At 49.6% G+C, this 20,979-nt stretch overlaps 1 protein-coding gene across 1 annotated transcript in view; it reads right to left on the minus strand.

Annotated features, from left to right (window-relative positions):
- LOC132888470 (NACHT, LRR and PYD domains-containing protein 3-like) overlaps positions 1-20,979 on the minus strand; it is a 111,679-nt gene that overhangs the window by 16,192 nt on the left and 74,508 nt on the right. The window contains exons 16-19 of the mRNA XM_060924516.1: positions 7,849-7,966; positions 7,714-7,798; positions 7,435-7,612; positions 5,214-5,279 (exon numbers count right to left, since the gene is read on the minus strand). Coding sequence (XP_060780499.1) covers positions 5,214-5,279; positions 7,435-7,612; positions 7,714-7,798; positions 7,849-7,966 — 447 coding nt within the window. The remainder of the gene's footprint in view (positions 1-5,213; positions 5,280-7,434; positions 7,613-7,713; positions 7,799-7,848; positions 7,967-20,979) is intronic.

The following is a 20,979-nucleotide window of genomic DNA, read 5'->3' on the forward strand; positions in this document are numbered from 1 at the left end:
GAGTGAGAGAGAGAGAGTGTGAGTGAGTGAGTGAGTGAGAGAGAGAGTGTGAGTGAGTGAGTGTTCCTGTGCCTGCACGCGCATTTGTAACGTTCCCACCACGGAACAACATTTGTCTTGCTTATATTCTTGCCATTCAATTTACATTCCTCACTCAACAGGGAATAACAATAAAATAGATACAGAAATAGTGTGACACACAACACTTTAAAGAACAATCGTGTCTTGGTATATCCTTCCCTCAGCAACCACATACAGACCAGTTCCCTCTACTGTAATGCTTAAATGCTAAGAGTTAGCAATCGCGATTAGCATTAGGCTAGCTAACGTTCGTTCATTCGGGCTGAGGGAAACACAGAACCAAACCCAACTACCTGCACTATTCATTACTAGCATGTTTAGGCTACGGTAAACATATTCATTACCAGCACATTTCACAGTAAACCTCATACATTACATATCCATCTCCAAACTGCATTCCTCATTTAGCTGGCAGGTTATTTTGTACCAAACACTCAGCGGCTTCACTGGTGACCGTTAACTGGCCGCCCTCGCTGCACCACAAACAACTGACAGGAAAACTCATTGCTAATCCCATTACAACCATTACACAGGCCGCTATCTGCGCTCCTATAAGTGTTACTGTTTACAGAATTATGTTTTGAGTGTATTTACCTGTTGGCAATGCCGGGGTGGCCCTATTGAGGTATTTCACCTGACGTCACAGGGTCACGTGACGCCCCGGTGTCCACCATTTTGGACGGCAAGCTAGCTAATGTCAACAACAGTAGCTAGTATGTTACTGTAGCAATATTTACGTTCAGTCATTTGGATGACTGTTAAAACCTTTCAGTCTCAAGTTTTTCCTTTACTGGATTTACTAGTTTACTGAGCTAGCGCGCGATGGCTCGCGGCTCGGCCGGAGAGCGCGCGATGGCTCGCGGCTTGGCCGGAGAGCGCGCGATGGCTCGCGGCTCGGCCGGAGAGCGCGCGATGGCTCCCGGCTCGGACGGAGAGCGCGCGATGGCTCGCGGCTCGGCCGGAGAGCGCGCGATGGCTCGCGGCTCGGCCGGAGAGCGCGCGATGGCTCGCGGCTCGGCCGGAGAGCGCGCGATGGCTCGCGGCTCGGACGGAGAGCGCGCGATGGCTCGCGGCTCGGACGGAGAGCGCGCGATGGCTCCCGGCCTGGCCGGAGAGCGCTAGCTCAGTAAACTAGTAAATCCAGTAAAGGAAAAACTTGAGACTGAAAGGTTTTAACAGTCATCCAAATGACTGAACGTAAACATTGCTACAGTAACATACTAGCTACTATGTTGTTGACATTAGCTAGTGCTAACAGCTAGCTGCTAGTACACTGCTACAACACAGACACCGACCCTAATAATACAGTTCTTGGTCATTGCCTGGTAACAGCAAATTTATAACGGGCCATGTCTCAACAGACTAAGAAGTTATTTCAATGACATTTAATAACATTTTGTTTATCCTGAGGACCGAAAGTAAATGAAAATGTGAACAAACCTTAGCTGTAATCAGATGGCGACCACCGGCTCCAGGGACGACCCGCTGATGTAGGCATGTTACCCAGCCTGACACAAAATATTTGTAGGCATCCAAACTCTTATACGCTTTCAGATCAATACCTGTGTATGGCGATGGGTTTTTAACGACATAGGTATACAGATCATGTGGGCTGAAGTCAGGTAAAGACGAGGGCTTCGTGTACTTCCGTACGTCAGTGAACAATCCTGGTGGAAGCAGGTAAACGTCGTTCTCTAAGCCTGCTAACCTCAATTTTTGCAAATACCTCTCCCTCTGCTCGCCCTGTAAATGCCCTACATCACTGGATAGTGAAGGTGTTTTCTGCATCTCGCTCCTTTTTCTTTTGTTTTTCGTTTGTCGCCTTCCTCGCATTCAAACTGATTCGAGCCGTGCCGTCCAAAATGGCAGCATCACATGACTTGGTCACGTGAGTGAAATACCTCAATATTTAGCCGGGACCATTCCCGGCCCAAACCATCAATGGTGGCCTGCTTGGAGCATGGGGAAAATAATTTTCACTAATTTTGGTCACTGATCTTATTCTTGCATTAATTATCAATTCAACTGCACTCTGCATTTTCACATGGCAGCCCAGACGCCGACAGCATCGCAGCAGATTAAATATTCGCTACCAAATAAGGAAATTCTCCCCTCCCCTCTATTGCAGTTGGTTTGGTCCAAGACTCCTCCTCTGTATTGCGGGGAACTTAAACAACATTGGCGCGAAACAGCGCGCGTCAGTGATGGAGGGCAGAAAGAGGCCAGGTGGAACCGAAAGGGCGAAGCTTAAAAAAAAGGAAGGAGGTGGCAGCAAAATGTGCCAAATTGACAGATATGTTCTCAAGACCAGCTGGTAGGTTACGAAAGATATGGAGTATGATAACCCTGTTTGTCGATTTTATCAGTCTATGCTAGGCCTATAATGTGTCGATAGTTTGCGATGTCAATTCAGCTTTTTGATGTCATGTGAAATCTCGCAATTTACACGGTATAGATGTGGTGTATGTCTTAATTCTAAGAAGAACCGGACATTGCTTTACATTATTAACAATTTTAGATGAGCAGGTCCCAAATGTGCTGTTGCGCGTTATTTCCTCATCCAGCCTATTTCATCTCGCTGTCACACCGTGCATTTCCACAGGCGTGCGCACATTGTGGTTATGAACACATAGGCCTAGAAGTCATATCTGATGTTCAATAATTGTTGTTAAATATATAACTTAGAAGAGGTGTATGCGTATGCCAATATTCTAAGCAGAATCGAACACTTGCTTTAGCCTACATTTCATTTAACCATTTTTGAGTTGCCTAATGCGCCCTCACGCTTTATCTGCCGGTTGCTGAGTACCCAGCATTGTTGATTTGCCATTATTTTCGAGGCGTATGCGGCATGTAATGCACAAGCATTGGTTCAAATGCACGCGAGATGGGTGCTTTCGTTATTTTAAGACTATGTGACTAAAAATGTGTTGTGTAATTCGTCTTAAATAACGCAAAACAATCAGCCATACTCGCTGCTTTGCTATTTGGAGTGGCAGTCAGCTGGATTTCGCCCCCGACGTAAAAGTTCATTCCCGCACCCGGGCCGCAGATGCCGATTTCTGAAGATGCATGTCCTTTGGATGTGTTTTCAAATATTTTCACTAAGGAACTTTGGGACATGTTGGTGACACAGATAAATGTATATGCGGATTAGACACGCGGCCACACACCATCCAATTTTAAGTGGAGCCCCGTGAATTAAACTCCCGGACTGAAAACAGGGCCCACTCTGGCCCTGCCTGTTGGGAATACACAAAGATGCAGCAGGTCAGATAGCGCTCTCATTCACGGACATTCATTCATTGACAACACTTCGTTCTGATGTCAGCTCTTTGCAAGCTTCCTATGTGTATTCCTATGTGAGAGCGCCATCTGCTGGTGAATTTATTCTCAGCAGGAGTGAATTATATCACTGAAATTTCTATAAAGTGGCAGTTCTATAATATAAATGACATGTGTTCAGTCTTTTCTCTAAATCAAGTCTTTTTCCTATCTGTCAAATCACACTCTGCCACATGAGCTGCTGTGACTTTTCTTATTTGTAAGATAGAAGTGTAAAGGATGGAATGATGACGTAAATGTAAATAAATGTAAATATTATTTTGGGTAATATTAGCCTCTTTTGGGCGGCACGGTGGTGTAGTGGTTAGCGCTGTCGCCTCACAGCAAGAAGGTCCGGGTTCGAGCCCCGTGGCCGGCGAGGGCCTTTCTGTGTGGAGTTTGCATGTTCTCCCCGTGTCCGCGTGGGTTTCTTCCGGGTGCTCCGGTTTCCCCCACAGTCCAAAGACATGCAGTGTTACAAAGGGCTGACCTGTGCCAGAGTACCTATTCTATTAATATTATTATTATTAGCCAATCAGAGAGCGCCTCCTCCCGCGCAGGCATGTGAAGGACGCCTGCCACTTTAATATTCCAGAAAAAGTTTGGGGTGAGGTCGCCATTTTAGACTGATGAGTCAGCAGTGTTTCTAGGTTTACTTAGTGCCTTGATTTATGCCATTGGTTTCTTGTGTGCGTTCAGAAATGTAAGTACACTTACTTACTTTGCTGTTTATAAAACAGATATTCTGTTTAAACATGGCTTCATATAATTCGCGGAGGTAAATTTCTACCGCGGAATTTAGCGCGAGTTAATCGCGAGGTTATAGTCTTTAATGTTTTATCTAACGTCTTGATATTGTGTATATTCATGCTTATGCTGTTGATATATGTGTAAAACGGACTTTCGTAGTAATTATTTGGTAGATTATGGGGGGGAACAGTACCGTTTTGACTTACTGTGTTTATAACTTGTAGTAGAGCATTTTGTGTTTAGCTCACTGTAGGTCAGGCTATTCATATTTCTCTGTAAAGCTATGGATGCTAATTTCTTATGTCATTATGCTTAGGAGTAATTGTTTTCCTCTATGTCATTTCTATTTCCCTTTCAGAACGAACACACACACACACACACACACACACACACACACACCACAAACTAATTAATATGTCATTATTGAGTTCTTATTAATAAATCCCCAAGAACCTTATCTTCCACATCTTCAATTGTGCATTCTTACCGATGCCCCTCAGTGGCCACAACTTTCTGCAAAGAACATATCATTCACCAAAACAAATTGGAGGCCCCAGCGAGGATTTAGTGGTCATTGTGGATTTATTGAAGATGTTTCCAGATCAGAGAAGGAGCCCTCCGCCTGCAGATGTGTGTCCCCGCCGTGCAGTGCGGCAGCCAGCCTGGCTGGAGGACTATGCCGTCTCTCTTCCAGCCCTGCAGCGGTCCAACTACCCCCCCTCATGATGCAGCTTACTTACCCGGACAACAGCGCTATCATAGCATGGAGGGAGCTTCAGAGAGATACGCCAGGATGACGCCTCTCACACCTCCAGCTCTGGGGGAAGAGCGTGGTGCAGCACAGGTAGCAGGAATTCAGCACTCAGTCTACTTACCTGAACCTGTCGCCCCCCTTTACCAGAGCACACCTGCTGTGCCACGAAGTAAGCCCATCACTGAAGCTGCGCCTGATGTCATGGCTGTTCTGCATAGGATAGTGGAGGATAACCAGAGAATGCAGCAACAGATGTTGGACCTGCACAGGCGACTCGACACTAACGCTGCACTGCCACACTCACCGTCTCAACCGCCATCTGCCCCTCCTCCTTCTCTTCATATGCCTGCACCATATCCACGACTGCGTCCTATTAAGCAGGAAAGGGAGTGGTCCCAGTCCTTTGGACCGCCACCGCCACCGTCTGCTCAACCCAGTGCATACATGTTGCCTCCAGGAGATGACGGTGACTGGCCACTGCCTCCACCTCCCGTAGCAGAGGAAGTGGAGCAGCCAGCCTCTCCGGTAAAGGACTTAATGGAAGAGCTTACAGCACGCCTGAGGGCATTGCACCCAGTTCAGCCGCGCCCAGTGCTGCCTCAACCTCCACCGCCAGTACCCAGGGTACTAACACCAGAGTATTGTCTACCATACACGCCATCAGCGTCAGAGTTTGGTGAGCCAATATCTGCCCCCCAGAGGGAGAGAGTGTATCGTGGGCCCAAGGCAAAAATCCCTCCATTCACCAAAGGAGATCCAAGGGAGTTCGCGAGGCTGAAGGATGCACTGGAGAATCTGCTGCCAAGGGACGCAACAGAGGGCTTTAAGTTCCAGATACTGGTCGATCACCTAAAGTATGAAGACGCTCTGCTCATCGCCGATTCATACACCAACTCCCCTCAGCCCTACACCGATACAATGGCCAGCCTTACAGAGCACTACGGACAGCCACACCAGCTGGCACTCAGGTACATCGCGGACCTGATGGACGCCCAGAGCGTTGCACATGGCGACACTAAAGGCTTCAAGAGGTTCGCACTCCAAGTAAGATCACTGGTGGGCCTACTGAATCAGCTTGGGATGAGTGGACAGACCGAACTCTGTTGTGGCTCACACGTATCCCGGCTCTTGTCTAAGTTGCCCCAGGACATGAGGGCAGAGTTCAAGAGGTTCCTGTACCCGCAGCGAGTCACCATACCTACCCTTCTGCACTTCTCTGACTGGCTCAATTACGAGTTGAAGATGCAGCAGTCTATGTGTGAGCCTCGGGACCATGATGAGAAGAGCAAGGCAAAGTCTAGGACTGACCGTCGCCAAGACAGCAAGGGTGCCAAAGTCACTAGCGTTTTGCACACTACGGATCAGCCTGAAAGTGCCACAGTAGCAGCTACGCCACCCTCCAATGCCAAGCAGGCGGAGAAAACCTCATATTGCCCCTACTGCAACAACAACCAGCACTTCCTTGATCACTGTGCTAACTTTAAGCTGCTCACTGTGGAACAGAAGACGGCGTGGATCAAAACCAACAGAAGATGCTGGCGTTGTGGCAGACTGCACCAGGCCGCCCAGTGTCGTCTGAAGATGCTGTGCCAAAGGTGTAAAGGCAAACATCTGCATGCCTTACACGATGTGAATGCCAAGTCTGAAACCGAGACAAAGAACCTAGCCTGCTTTGTTAGCACACCCAGTGTCAATGACGTCTTGTACTTGGACAGGCGGTCAGGCTGCAATCAGGTACTCCTGAAAGTGATTCGAGTGTTACTGCGGAATGGCCCTCACACCCTGGAGACATATGCCATTCTCGATGATGGTTCAGAGAGGACCATTCTACTCCCAGCAGCTGCCCACAGCCTTAAGCTTGTCTTGGCCAGTCCTAAGGGTCCCATCTGCATCTCATCATTGCTGAGGAGTGTGCTCCCATCACCCAATCAAGCATCCAGCCAGAGCAGGTCATGATATATTTTTTACCATATTAACATGCCATTGTGTGTTATGCCTGATGTAAAGACTCTCGTCTCTGCGAGCCTACCACACAGATTTAATACTTGTCATTTTTAGGGCATACCTAACAACGTGTTTTCTTTCTCCCCCCCCATCTGTCCCTCTGAGTTACATGTTGATCCTGGGATTGAGATGCTGGCCTCTTCTGCCCCTCGGACCTGCTTGATCCATCCTGGTGCCCTGTGTCTGGTCGGAGTTTTATCGCCCCACTCCTGTGAAGGACGGCCCCATGAGGACAGTTGAGGGTTATACTTGTTAAAACTGTTAATATTATAGTCAGGCTGTCTGTTGTTGCCCAAATGAGGATGGGTTCCCTTTTGAGTCTGGTTCCTCTCGAGGTTTCTTCCTCATGTCGTCTGAGGGAGTTTTTCCTTGCCACCGTCGCCACAGGCTTGCTCATTGGGGATAGATTAGGGATAAAATTAGCTCATGTTTTAAGTCGTTCAAATTCTGTAAAGCTGCTTTGCGACAATGTTTATTGTTAAAAGCGCTGTACAAATAAACTTGATTTGATTTAAGCTCACAGGCCAGCCCGAGGACCTGGCCTTGAGGACAGTCCGCCAAGATCTCAGAGTCCTACATGGCACTACCGTGTCGTTCTCCATCTTGCCAGTGGACCAGCCAAAGCAGTCCTTCAAGATACAGCGGGCCTTTACAGCTGAGCAGTTGAGTCTGGCAGAGCATTCATACCCGGTGAAGGCTCTTCAACGAAAGCACAAGCACCTGAGAGGTATCCCGTTCAAGGCTCTAGATGGAGTGCACCCGCTGCTTCTAATTGGGTCCGACCACCCTCACCTCGTCACTCCAGTGGAACCAGTGCGCCTGGGACCACCCGGAACTCCAGCAGCAGTGAAGACGAGGTTAGGCTGGACACTACAAGGGCCAGTTCTGCAGAGGAAGCCACAGCCGTCTGAACAGAGCTGCATGCATCTGTCAACCTTCTCCCCCACTGCTGAGCTCCTGCATAGTGTCGAGAGATTGTGGCAGTTGGATGTTCTCCCCTACAGGAGTGAGAAGCTGGTCACCCGCTCCAGGCAGGATCAGGATGCTATCCACCTGTTGGAAGAGAAGACCACACGCATCGATGTAGATGGTATCCAACGATATGCTGCTCCACTCCTACGGGTGAAGAATATGCCACAGCTGCATGCACCCAAAGAGGCCGTGCTGGCTAACCTCCGCCGCACAGAAAGGCGCCTACTGAAAGACACAGAGCGTGCAGCGGCATACTGTGCAGAGATCGCCAAGCTGGAGACGGCCGGCTACGCAGTCAAGGTGCCAGAAGAGGACCTCAAGAGCGCAGCAGAATTGTGGTACCTCCCGCACCACATGGTGTCCCACAACGGCAAGAACAGGATTGTCTTTAACTGTTCATTTGTGTACAAGGGAGACAACCTGAACGAGCTGCTGCTGCCAGGGCCCACTCTAAGCTCCAGCCTAATTGGTATCCTACTGCGCTTCTGAGAGCATGCCGTTGCAGTCAGCAGCGATATCAAGGGCATGTTTCATCAGGTGAGGCTACTCCCCAAAGACAAGCCCTTGCTTCGCTTTCTGTGGCGCAACCTGGAAACAGAGAAACCACCGAACACCTATGTCTGGCAAGTCTTGCCCTTCGGCACAACATGTAGCCCCTGCTGTGCTACCTTCGCGCTGCAGAAGCACGTCCTTGACCACAGCCAGCAAGACGATGATGTTCGGGTGGCCATAGAGAGGTCATTCTATGTGGATAACTGCCTCCAGAGTATTGCCTCTGTGGACGAAGCTCAACAGTTCGTGGACAAGATCACCTCACTGCTGGCTTCTGGAGGATTCGAGCTACGTCAATGGGCTAGTAACGTCCCTGACTCGATCAGCCACTTGCCAAGGGAAGCCAGGTCGGAGAGCAGCGAGCTATGGCTCAATGAGTCCAGTGCCGACCCGCAGGAGCTAGCTCTAGGGCTCCGTTGGCTCTGCAACTCGGACACCTTGAGGTACAAGTACCGGATGCCAGACCATCCCATACCCATGATGCGGAACATTTACAGAGTCCTGGCCCGCTTGTATGATCCCTTGGGATTCATTGTCCCTTTCACAACACGAGCCAAAGTCCTAGTGCAGCACTTGTGGGACAAGCGAAGGGAGTGGGACGATCCCTCACTTCCGGAGGATGTGCTGCAACCCTGGCTGGCATGGGAAGAGGAGCTGCAGCATCTCTCAGAGATCTCCCTACCCCGTTGTTACGTGAGCCGTGAGCTGGACATCTCAAACTGCCAGAGAGACCTGCATGTCTTTGCCGATGTGTCCGAAAGGGCCTACGGTTCTGTAGCCTACCTGAGAACAAAGAGTCCTGATGGCCGTGTGGAGGTGTCCTTCTTGTCTGCAAGATCGCGAGTAGCCCCAAAGAAACAGCTGTCGATGCCCAGGCTCGAGTTGTGTGCTGCACTGACAGCAGCTCAGTTGGCTTCACTTCTGCAGCGAGAGCTCACATTGCCCATCAATGAAGTTGTGCTATGGACCGATTCCACCACAGTCCTTACCTGGCTCTGTTCTGACTCCTGCCGCTACAAAGTGTTTGTGGGGACGCGGGTAGCCGAGATCCAGGACCTGACTGATGTCCATGTGTGGAGGTATGTGGACTCGGCCAATAACCCAGCTGATGACATCACGCGAGGCAAGACGCTGCTAGAGCTGAGCGGCAACAACAGATGGAGCGAAGGCCCAGGTTTCCTACAGCAGTCGGCTGACTTCTGGCCTACAACACCTGCCACAGCAGAGCTGGAAGACACTGCTGAGCTGCGGAAACCTACAGTCTGCTGCCTCAGCACAACTACTCAGAGCTCATCGCCTCCGGCCGCTCGGTTCTCCTCCTTCAAAGACATGGTCGAAACTGTTGTGCGATCCCGCCATGAGGCAGCCACTGACCAGGCCAATGTCTCGGCTGAGGACTACAGGGATGCGGAGCGAGAAGTCCTGAGACAAGCCCAGCAGGAGAGCTTCCCGGAGGAGTTCGACCTACTATGTGCTGGCAAGCCAGTGTCTATGACCAGTCGGCTACGTACTCTAGCCCCAGAGTACGATGACACCGTGTGTCTCATTCGGGTCGGAGGGAGGCTTCGCTGCAGTGACCAGCTGGACCTGGATGCCATCCACCCAGTGGTCCTCGACCCCCAGCATGAAGTCACCCGCCTCATCATTCAAGACACAGACAGGAGACTGCACCACCCTGGATCAGAGCGCTTGTATTTGCGACGCAGCTCTGCAAACTGGATCCTACAAGGCCGTGAAGCTGTCAAGCGTCATCAGCATGCCTGCACAGATTGCCAGCAGTGGAGAGCTACGCCCTCTGTGCCCAAAATGGCGGACCTCCCACCAGCAAGGCTGCGACTGATGAAGCCCCCATTCTTCTCGACGGGAATGGACTGCTTTGGCCCCTTTACAGTGAAGGTGGGCCGCCGTCATGAAAAGAGGTGGGGCATCCTGTTTAAGTGCCTCACAACCCAGGCAGTACACCTGGACATCCTGTCCAGCCTCGACACAGACTCCTTCCTAATGGCCCTCCGCAGGTTCATTGCACGGAGAGGCAAGCCTGCCGAACTCCTATCGGATCAGGGGACAAACTTCCGTGGTGGGGATCGAGAGATGCAAGAAGCCTTCAGAGCCATGCATGCCACTCTTCAAGATCACCTGATGAATTACCAGATCCAGTTCCTGTTCAATCCTCCCAGCGCTCCACATTTCGGAGGTGTTTGGGAGTGGGAAGTGAGATCCGTCAAGGCAGCACTATACTCCACTATTCAGCTTCAGCCTGTCCCTGAAGAGGTTCTTAGGACAGTGCTGATAGAAGTGGAGGGGGTATTGAATTCGAAGCCTCTAGGCTATGTTTCCACAGACGTAGCTGATGTGGACCCCGTGACACCCAATCTGCTCCTCATGGGGCGGCTGGATCCATCACTCCCCCAAGCAGTCTACACAGAGTCTGATCTGCTGAGCCGCCGCCGCTGGAAGCATGCTCTGGTGTTAGCAGATCAGTTCTGGACCCACTTCATCCAGCGTTACCTCCCGTCACTGCAGACCAGGTCCAAGTGGCACAAGGACCCGCTGCAGCCAGGAACTGTTGTGATGGTGGTGGACCCCCAACTGCCAAGGGCCCTGTGGCCTGTGGGTCATGTCACCAGCGTCATCCCAGGCATAGACGGACGAGTCCGCACTGCTGTCATCCAGGTGAAGGAGAAGACCTACACCAGGCCCGTGGCACGCCTCATCGCCCTCCCTGACCTTCAGGACATGGACCCTGTCAGCCCTTCCGCAAGTGACAAATTTGATGGGACAAATTTGGGGGCGGCTGTTACAAAGGGCTGACCTGTGCCAGAGTACCTATTCTATTATTATTATTATTATTATTATTATTATTATTATTATTATTATTATTAGCCAATCAGAGAGTGCCTCCTCCCTCACAGGCATGTGAAGGACGCCTGCCACTTTAATATTCCAGAAAAAGTTCGGGGTGAGGTCGCCATTTTAGATTGATGAGTCAGCAGTGTTTCTAGGTTTACTTAGTGCCTTGATTTATGCCATTGGTTTCTTGTGTGCGTTCAGAAATGTAAGTACACTTACTTTGCTGTTTATAAAACAGATATTCTGTTTAAACATGGCTTCATATAATTCGCGGAGGTAAATTTCTACCGCGGAATTTAGCGCGAGTTAACTGCGAGGTTATAGTCTTTAATGTTTTATCTAACGTCTTGATATTGTGTATATTCATGCTTATGCTGTTGATATATGTGTAAAACGGACTTTCGTAGTAATTATTTGGTAGATTATGGGGGGGAACAGTACCGTTTTGACTTACTGTGTTTATAACTTGTAGTAGAGCATTTTGTGTTTAGCTCACTGTAGGTCAGGCTATTCATATTTCTCTGTAAAGCTATGGATGCTAATTTCTTATGTCATTATGCTTAGGAGTAATTGTTTTCCTCTATGTCATTTCTATTTCCCTTTCAGAATGACCACACACACACACACACACACACACACACACACACACACACACACCACAAACTAATTAATATGTCATTATTGAGTTCTTATTAATAAATCCCCAAGAACCTTATCTTCCACATCTTCAACTGTGCATTCTTACCGATGCCCCTCAGTGGCCACAACTTTCCGCAAAGAACATATCATTCACCAAAACATGCAGGTTTGGTCAAAGGTCCCATGGCATGAAATTTTCACTTTCTGAGGTTTTTTAACGTTAAAATGAGTTCCTCTGACCTTCTTAAGTCACCCCAGTGGCTAGAAATTTCATAATGTGTAAACCAAACTATGCCCAACATTTGAGAATGGCGTGTCAAAACGGCGCGTTGATAAGCTCTTCCCTTTACTACGTCAGCAAGGGAGATGATCCCCACGCCCCCCCTCTAGATTCCCACCCACTGTATGGATTGCCCGCCCAGTTGTAGTGAGGAGACCATAGAGGACACAACAACATGGCATCACCTAAGCGAGCGAAACATGGAAATTGCGCTGTACATGGATGTGACAACACAGAAGAGAGTCTGTTTTTACTGCCGATGGGAGAGCCCCTGAAGACGCAGTGGCTTAATTTTATTTACTTCAATAATACGCCGTCGAGTCTACCTAAGACGGTGTATGTTTGTCGGAAGCATTTTCCTGAGGAATGTTTCCACAACTTGGGACAGTACAGGGCAGGTTTTGCACATCCACTGTCACTGAAGCCTGGGTCCGTACCAAGCATTCCTGCCGCATCAGCCACAAACACCGAACAAGTAAGTGTATAACTGTTAAGTCGTTTTGCCGTGTTTTAAAATCGGTGCGTTTGCAATGGCTACATTAGCTGTGCAGCTAACCGCTTCCTGCAGTTAGCCAGGCACTCTGTGCTACCTCTGTTACAATAGCCAATCAAAACAGTTTTTACAAAGACACCCACATTTTTTTTTTTTAAGTCACTCGTTCATTTTATTTGTTTGTTCAGTAAAACCCCAAACATTTGTTGAATTTATTTTATTTCCTCGCGTCGCACCTTAATGACGTCAGTGCGTGGTATTTTTCCCTGATTCTGGGCCGGGGTGTCGTGAGTGGCAGAGCAGCTCCATCGCTGCGATCCATTGAAAGTCAGCCCTAGATCCAATCTTTTGTTGGGAGCTGAGGTCGCGCGGGCGGCCCTCCAGCGGCACCGGCCGCCCGTGGAGGCAGCGGTTCTCCCAGGGGCGAGTTGGGGGGAGGAAACGGCAAAGTCCCCACTCCTCCATGGTAAAACTGCTCAGTTTTACCATGGGCCTCAGGCTGAAAAAAAACCGACAAAGTCCCAGTTTTACCATGGGCTCGAGTTGTACCATTTTTTTTAGACAGGGCGGACGGACCAGGGCATTCGCCCACCTGGCCGTGCCCGACGAGGAGCGCTCTCGGCCAGCTTGGGAGGCAGACGGCAGCCCCTCCCCCCATGGCACGCCCCCACCCTCTACACTTCCCTGCCTCCATGCTTCTCATTAGCAAAACGACGCACTGGAAAAAGCGCTGAAATGGGGCTTTCTTCTAGGAGGCTATATCTACGTTCCGAGGGTTCATTTCGAGAAAGGCTGCGGATATAACATCCGGAAGCCTCCACGATCCCGTTTAAAGCATCAACAAACCACCATGCCATGGGTCCTTTAACTGGTGACTCTAAATTGACCGTAGGTGTGAATGTGAGTGTGAATGGTTGTCTGTGTCGATGTGTCAGCCCTGTGATGACCTGGCGACTTGTCCAGGGTGAACCCCGCCTTTCACCCATAGTCAGCTGGGATAGGCTCCAGCTCGCCTGCGACCCTGTAGAACAGGATAAAGCGGCTACAGATAATGAGATGAGATTAGCCTCTATTAATACTGTTCAAAAATAACGACAGTTTTTAAACTAAGTTTTCACCGTCTGTTCAGTATTAGTGCTGACAGATGTTTACAGCTGTTTACTAGTGCTGAGCCAGTGTGTGTTACTATCAGAAAACTTGTGTTGAATTACAGTATGATTCTCTTTAATGTACCGTTGTACTATCAAACTGTGCTACCTATCGAGATGTGCTACCCTGCGTCTTTGCGCAGGCCTATTTTTTTGAGCTCCGTTTCCACGCCCATTTCATGCTACCTTGCAGGAGTGACTTTGCTGGAATCTGAAATGTATATTTCAGAATATGAGAATAGAGTATCAAAACATGCTCCCCATGCTCTGACAGCGCCCTTGGAGGGACTGGAGGTGTAAAATAGAATGTGTATCTACTGGGAGCATTATTTGATGGAGAATATTGGTAGATCAAAATGTGCTACTTTTAAAAATGTCAGTCAAAACATGCAAGCCAAGCTCGGACAGTACACGTGACCTGGTTTGTCTCATCTCTCATCTCATTATCTCTAGCCGCTTTATCCTTCTACAGGGTCGCAGGCAAGCTGGAGCCTATCCCAGCTGACTATGGGCGAAAGGCGGGGTACACCCTGGACAAGTCGCCAGGTCATCACAGGGCTGACACATAGACACAGACAACCATTCACACTCACACCTACGGTCAATTTAGAGTCACCAGTTAACCTAACCTGCATGTCTTTGGACTGTGGGGGAAACCGGAGCAAACCCACGCGGACACGGGGAGAACATGCAAACTCCACACAGAAAGGCCCTCGCCGGCCCCGGGGCTCGAACCCAGGACCTTCTTGCTGTGAGGCGACAGCGCTAACCACTACACCACCGTGCCGCCCGACCTGGTTTGTAAAGTTAATAAATATGTAATGTAACTTGTTGTGAGTTATATCTTTAGGAGATATACAAAAATCATACCGATAATCAACGGGAGCAGTTTTTGACAAAGTAGCATAAATCAATGAACTCTGCTGTCGATTAGTGCTACGGTAGCATTTTTCAGTAGAACACCACAAATCATCAGAACACCGTCCATTACAGGGCTCCATGCACACACACTTTTACACACTCATTCACTGTCTGTGCAATACTTTTATAATGTGCAATACCTCACTCCATAATGTGAAATGCAACACATTCACCTCAGGACTGTGCACCTCACCTTACCTTGCAATACTTCATAATGTGTGCTCCAGGACCGTGACGTCGCCCAGTACGACGCAGCCGGGGCCGCACTCTGGAGCCAGGCCCGGGGTTGGGGCTCGTATGCGAGCGCTTGGTGGCCGGGCCTTTGCCCATGGGGCCCGGCCGGGCTCAGCCCAAAGAGGTGACGTGGGCCCGACCTCCTGTGGGTTCACCACCCACAGAGGTAGCAGTAGGGGTTTGGTGCAGTGTGGATTGGGTGGCAGTCGAAGGCAGGGGCCTCGACGACCTGATCCCCGGACACAGCGGCTGGCTGTTGGGACATGGACTGTCACTTCGCTGGGGGGGAAAGAGCCTGAGCTTGTGCGGGAGGTTGAGAGGTACCGGCTAGAGATAGTCGGGCTCACCTCCATGCACAGCTCGGGCTCTGGAACCCAGCTCGGGCTCTGGAACCCAGCTCGGGCTCTGGAACCCAGCTCCTCGAGAGGGGCTGGACTTTCCACTTCTCTGGAGTCGCCCGTGGTGAGCGGTGGCGGGCTGGTGTGGGCTTGCTTATAGGTCCCCAGCTCAGCCGCCATGTGTTGGAGTTTACCCCAGTGAACGAGAGGGTCGCCTCTCTGCGCCTTCGGATTGGGGAGAGGGCTCTTGCTGTTGTTTGTGCCTACGGGCCGAATAGCAGTATAGAGTATCCGGCCTTCTTGGAGTCCCTGGGAGAGGTACTGAGGGGTGCTCAGTCTGGGGACTCCATTGTGCTACTGGGGGACTTCAATGCTCACGTGGGTGACGACAGTGACACCTGGAGGGGCGTGGTTGGGAGGAACGGCCTCCCCGATCTGAACCCGAGTGGTGTTTTGTTATTGGACTTCTGTGCTAGTCACGGTTTGTCCATAACGAACACCATGTTCGAGCATAGGGGTGTCCATAAGTGCACGTGGCACCAGGACACCTTAGGTCGGAGGTCGATGATCGACTTTGTAGTCGTTTCATCTGATCTCCGGCCCTGTGTCTTGGACACTCGGGTGAAGAGAGGGGCTGAGCTGTCAACTGATCACCACCTGGTGGTGAGTTGGATCCGCTGGCGGAGGAGGAAGCTGGACAGACCTGGCAGGCCCAAACGTATGGTGAGGGTCTGCTGGGAACGTCTGGCCGAGCACTCTGTTGGGGAGGTCTTTAACTCCCACCTCCGGGAGAGCTTTTCCCAGCTTCCGAGGGAGGCGGTGGACATTGAGTCTGAGTGGACCATGTTCTCTACCTCCATTGTGGACGCAGCTGTTCGGAGCTGTGGCCGCAAGGTCTCCGGTGCCTGTCGTAGCGTCAATCCCCGAACCCGGTGGTGTACACCGGAAGTAAGGGATGCCGTCAAGCTGAAGAAGGAGTCCTATCGGGCCATGTTGACCTCCGGGACTCCTGAGGCAGCCGACGGGTATCGGCAGGCCGGGCGTGCTGCAGCTCGGGCAGTTGCGGAGGCAAAAACTCGGAACTGGGAGGAGTTCGGGGAGGCCATGGAGAAGGACTATCGGTCGGCCTCGAAGAAATTCTGGCAAACCGTCCGGCGCCTCAGGAGGGGGAAGCAGTACTCTGCCAATGCTGTTTACAGTGCGGGTGGGGAGCTGTTGACCTCGACTGGGGACATTGTCGGGCGGTGGAAGGAATACTTTGAGGATCTCCTCAATCCCACCATCATGTCTTCCACTGAGGAGACTGAGGCTGATGCCTCAGAGGTGGACTCGTCCATTACCCAAGCCGAAGTCACTGAGGTGGTTTGCAAGCTCCTCGGTGGCAAGGCACCGGGAGTGGATGAGATCTGCCCTGAGTATCTCAAGTCTCTGGATGTTGTGGGGCTGTCTTGGTTGACACGCCTCTGCAACATCGCGTGGCGGTCGGGGACAGTGCCTCTGGAGTGGCAGACTGGGGTGGTGGTCCCTCTTTTTAAGAAAGGGGACCGGAGAGTGTGCTCCAATTATAGGGGAATCACACTTCTCAGCCTCCCAGGGAAAGTTTACTCCAGGGTACTGGAGAGGAGAATTCGACCAATAGTCGAACCTCGGATCCAGGAGGAACAATGCGGTTTTCGTCCTGGTCGCGGAACACTGGACCAGCTCTATACCCTTCATAGGGTGCTCGAGGGTTCATGGGAGTTTGCCCAACCAGTCCACATGTGCTTTGTGGATCTGGAGAAGGCATTCGACCATGTTCCCCGTGGTATTCTGTGGGGGGTGCTTCGGGAGTATGGGGTTCGGGGCTCTTTGCTAAGGGCTGTCCGGTCCCTGTACGAACGGAGCAGGAGTCTGGTTCGCATTGCCGGCAGTAAGTCAGACCTGTTCCCAGTGCATGTTGGACTCCGGCAGGGCTGCCCTTTGTCACCGGTTCTGTTCATAATTTTTATGGACAGAATTTCTAGGCGCAGCCAGGGGCCGGAAGGAATCCTGTTTGGGAACCACAGGATTTAATCTCTGCTTTTTGCGGATGATGTTGTCCTGTTGGCTTCTTCAAACCAGGACCTTCAGCATGCACTGGGGCGGTTTGCAGTCGAGTGTGAAGCGGCTGGGATGAGAATCAGCACCTCCAAGTCCGAGGCCATGGTTCTCGACCGGAAAAGGGTGGCTTGCACTCTCCAGGTTAGTGAAGAAGTCCTGCCTCAAGTGGAGGAGTTTAAGTATCTCGGGATCTTGTTCACGAGTGAGGGAAGGATGGAGCATGAGATCGACAGGCGGATCGGTGCAGCCTCCCCAGTGATGCGGTCGCTTTACCGGTCCGTCGTGGTGAAGGAGCTGAGCCAAAAGGCAAAGCTCTCAATTTACCGGTCAATCTACGTTCCGACTCTCACCTATGGTCATGAGCTTTGGGTAATGACCGAAAGAACAAGATGGCGGATACAAGCGGCTGAAATGAGTTTCCTTCGCAGGGTGGCTGGGCGCTCCCTTAGGGTGAGAAGCACAGTCACTCGGGAGGAGCTCGGAGTAGAGCCGCTGCTCCTCCACATCGAGAGGAACCAGCTGAGGTGGCTCGGGCATCTTTTTTGGATGCCTCCTGGACGCCTCCCTGGGGAGGTGTTCCAGGCATGTTCCCCCGGGAGGAGGCCCCGGGGAAGACCCAGGACACGCTGGAGGGACTATGTCTCTCGGCTGGCCTGGGAACGCCTCGGTGTTCTTCCCGAGGAGCTGGCCGAGGTGTCTGGGGAAAGGGAAGTTTGGGCTTCCATGCTTAGACTGCTGCCTCCGCGACCCGGTCCCGGATAAGCGGAAGAAGACGAGACGAGACGTGTAATATTTTATTTTATAATGTGACTCTCTCGTTCTAAATTGACCGTAGGTGTGAATGTGAGTGTGAATGGTTGTCTGTGGCATCTATGACGTTGAATGGCATCTATGACGTTGAATTCTCATTAAAACAATAACTTGCATAACATAATATATGCCCAAGATTGTATTTACATTCATAACTATCCTGTAACTTATTTGAGTGATGTCTGATGAACTTGCAGTTCGCTACGAGAATCACCTTTGCTGCCAGGCTGTAACCAGCGTTGCCAGATGCTGCTGACATTTTCCAGCCAAAATATGTTCAAAACCCACCAAAATGCACTTAAAACCGCCCAATCTGGCAACACTGGCTGTAACCTTTATTTCAATGGGCTCTATGGACTGGAAGCCGGGTATCCGTTGCAGTCTATGAGACGGCTCTGAACAGCCAATTTCGGCTAGTTGTTATTGGTTAAAATCGACAAAATTGTCACTTCCAGGGAAGCCGGGCTTCTCTGGGACTAACGAGACAGTGGGAGGGGCAAGAAGCCGGGCTGATGAAGGATTATTGGAGGTAGTGTTTGAAAGACATGAGGAGGGCGGGCTCTGTACTTCGGCGTCGGCGAGGAACACGGAAGCATGATCAGTCCCTAGCGGATGTCGAGAAAGTGTAGTCGTGTGCCAAAGTGCTGTCCGAATTTCTTTTCATGTAAACATTTCTTCTCATTGATGTCTCTGTACATTACTCTGTAAATAAATGTAAATATTACTCATTGTGCTCCGTTAACTTTCATCCATTCTATCAGTTTGATCATTCGTGAATTCACTCGTTTATTTCATTTGTAGTTCAATCTGGTTGTAGGCTAGCTTGAGCCTTATTGGGATCTGCAGTGCTAGCTGCTAACAGAAATTGGTGAAGTCTCTGGAAAGCACAACCAGCTGGTATGACAGGGTCACAGACCATTTTCTGGAAAAGGAGCGGAGGGCAGAATTTGTGTATAAATAGTGTGCATCATATAATGTTCATGAATCTGAAGTGTGTATATTGTTCAGTAATGTTAAGAGAATGGTGGGCTCTGTGTTATAGGTTATACCTGGGTATAATATTCAAGGTTCTGTGTGTTGCATAGCCTACCTGGTTATGAATTTCCAGACTGTGTTGCAGAAGATGTTCAAGGATGTGTTGCACAGCTGGGTGTTGTGTTAAAGACTCTGTGTTGCATATCAGGGTATGATGTTCAATGCTCTTCATTGAACAGCCAGTGATTTTTGGATGTTTGATATTTTTGATTAAGGATATGAGGCACTAGCCTGGCAAGCCAGACTATAACATGAAATGTACAAGCAAAAATACTTTCTGCCACTAGGTAGGGTTGTCTAGTTCACTATGCTAATGGGGCACACCTTTCTATGCTTTGATATCCGGCCTACAGGTTTTACGATGAATGCGTAAAATGGGCTTCCCCTGTTTTAAAAACCAGCAGCTGCCACTGCTATACACCTATGTAGATATTGCACCAAAAACCAGATATTTGCAGCTAGAGTAGTCATTTACCACATTAGCAATGTATAGAGTGTATTTCTGATTAGTTTAAAGTGATCTTCATTGAAAAGAACAGTGCTTTTCTTTCAAAAATAAGGACATTTCAAAGTGACCCCAAACTTTTGAACGGTAGTGTATGACATATCTGAAAGTTAACAACGCCAATCACTAGACTGATAATTCAGTGTATTTTTGTGAGCTGCTGTGACTTTTATTTGTAAGATAGAAGTGTAACGGATGGCAGGGGCGTCACTAGGAATTAAGCTTTACAGGGGCACTGCACAATGCACCTTAACGTTCCTGTCCCCAACCTATGCAAAGTGGATAATTATCATGCTCTCGTGGATGAAGTTATGCGAGGAATAGGTCAACAAGACGGAAAACACATCCCAGTCCCCAAAAAATTTAGTGTTGGCATTTGGGCTTTTAATGCATGCTGATGCTAAACGTGTCACCTCAACTCTCACGATTCACGAACTTAGCTGGTTAGTTATGACTGACTAGCACATAGCCTACAACCTTAATCTGACCTCTCTCACCCTCCTCCTCATCTGTCACTGTTCCCCTGCCCCCGTCTCTGCTTCGTGAGAAGAATTGTCTGATATCCATCTGGAAAAGTCATTTAATATCGTTTAATTCAATGTAGTTTAATGGGTTTGTTAGAATATGGTTTGCTTAGTTTTGTTGCAAAAACTTCGCGCTACCTTAACTCATCCAGAGCCCGCTCTCTGACTCATCCAAAGAGTAGACTCATCTCTCCAGTAGGCGAAATGGACTCATGGCACGCCGCATGCACGCTATGTTTACAGTGAGAATCTCCCAGACCAATCAGAAAATTAGTTAGAAAGAAGAGGCGATAGAAGTTTGAAACACACTCTGTCCTACAACTTACAGTAGATAAATGATCTGCCAAAGAAATTAGTTTGTTACGAAAATCTTTCAACATTTTCTTACTGGGGCACAGCTGATTTTTACTGGGGCACGTACCCCAGTAAAAAAGGCCTAGTGACACCCCTGAAGGATGGAATGATGAAGTAAATGAAAATAAAATGTAAATATTATTTTGGGTAATATTAGCCTCTTTTAAAACTGTTAAAAATAGCGACAGTTTTTAAACTAAGTTTTCACCGTCTGTTCAGTATTAGTGCTGACAGATGTTTACAGCTGTTTACATCTGTTTACTAGTGCTGAGCCAGTGTGTGTTACTGTCAGAAAACTTGTGTTGAATTACAGTATGATTCTCTTTAATGTA

Source organism: Neoarius graeffei, chromosome 6 (assembly GCF_027579695.1).
Source record: "Neoarius graeffei isolate fNeoGra1 chromosome 6, fNeoGra1.pri, whole genome shotgun sequence".
Lineage (NCBI taxonomy): Eukaryota > Metazoa > Chordata > Actinopteri > Siluriformes > Ariidae > Neoarius > Neoarius graeffei.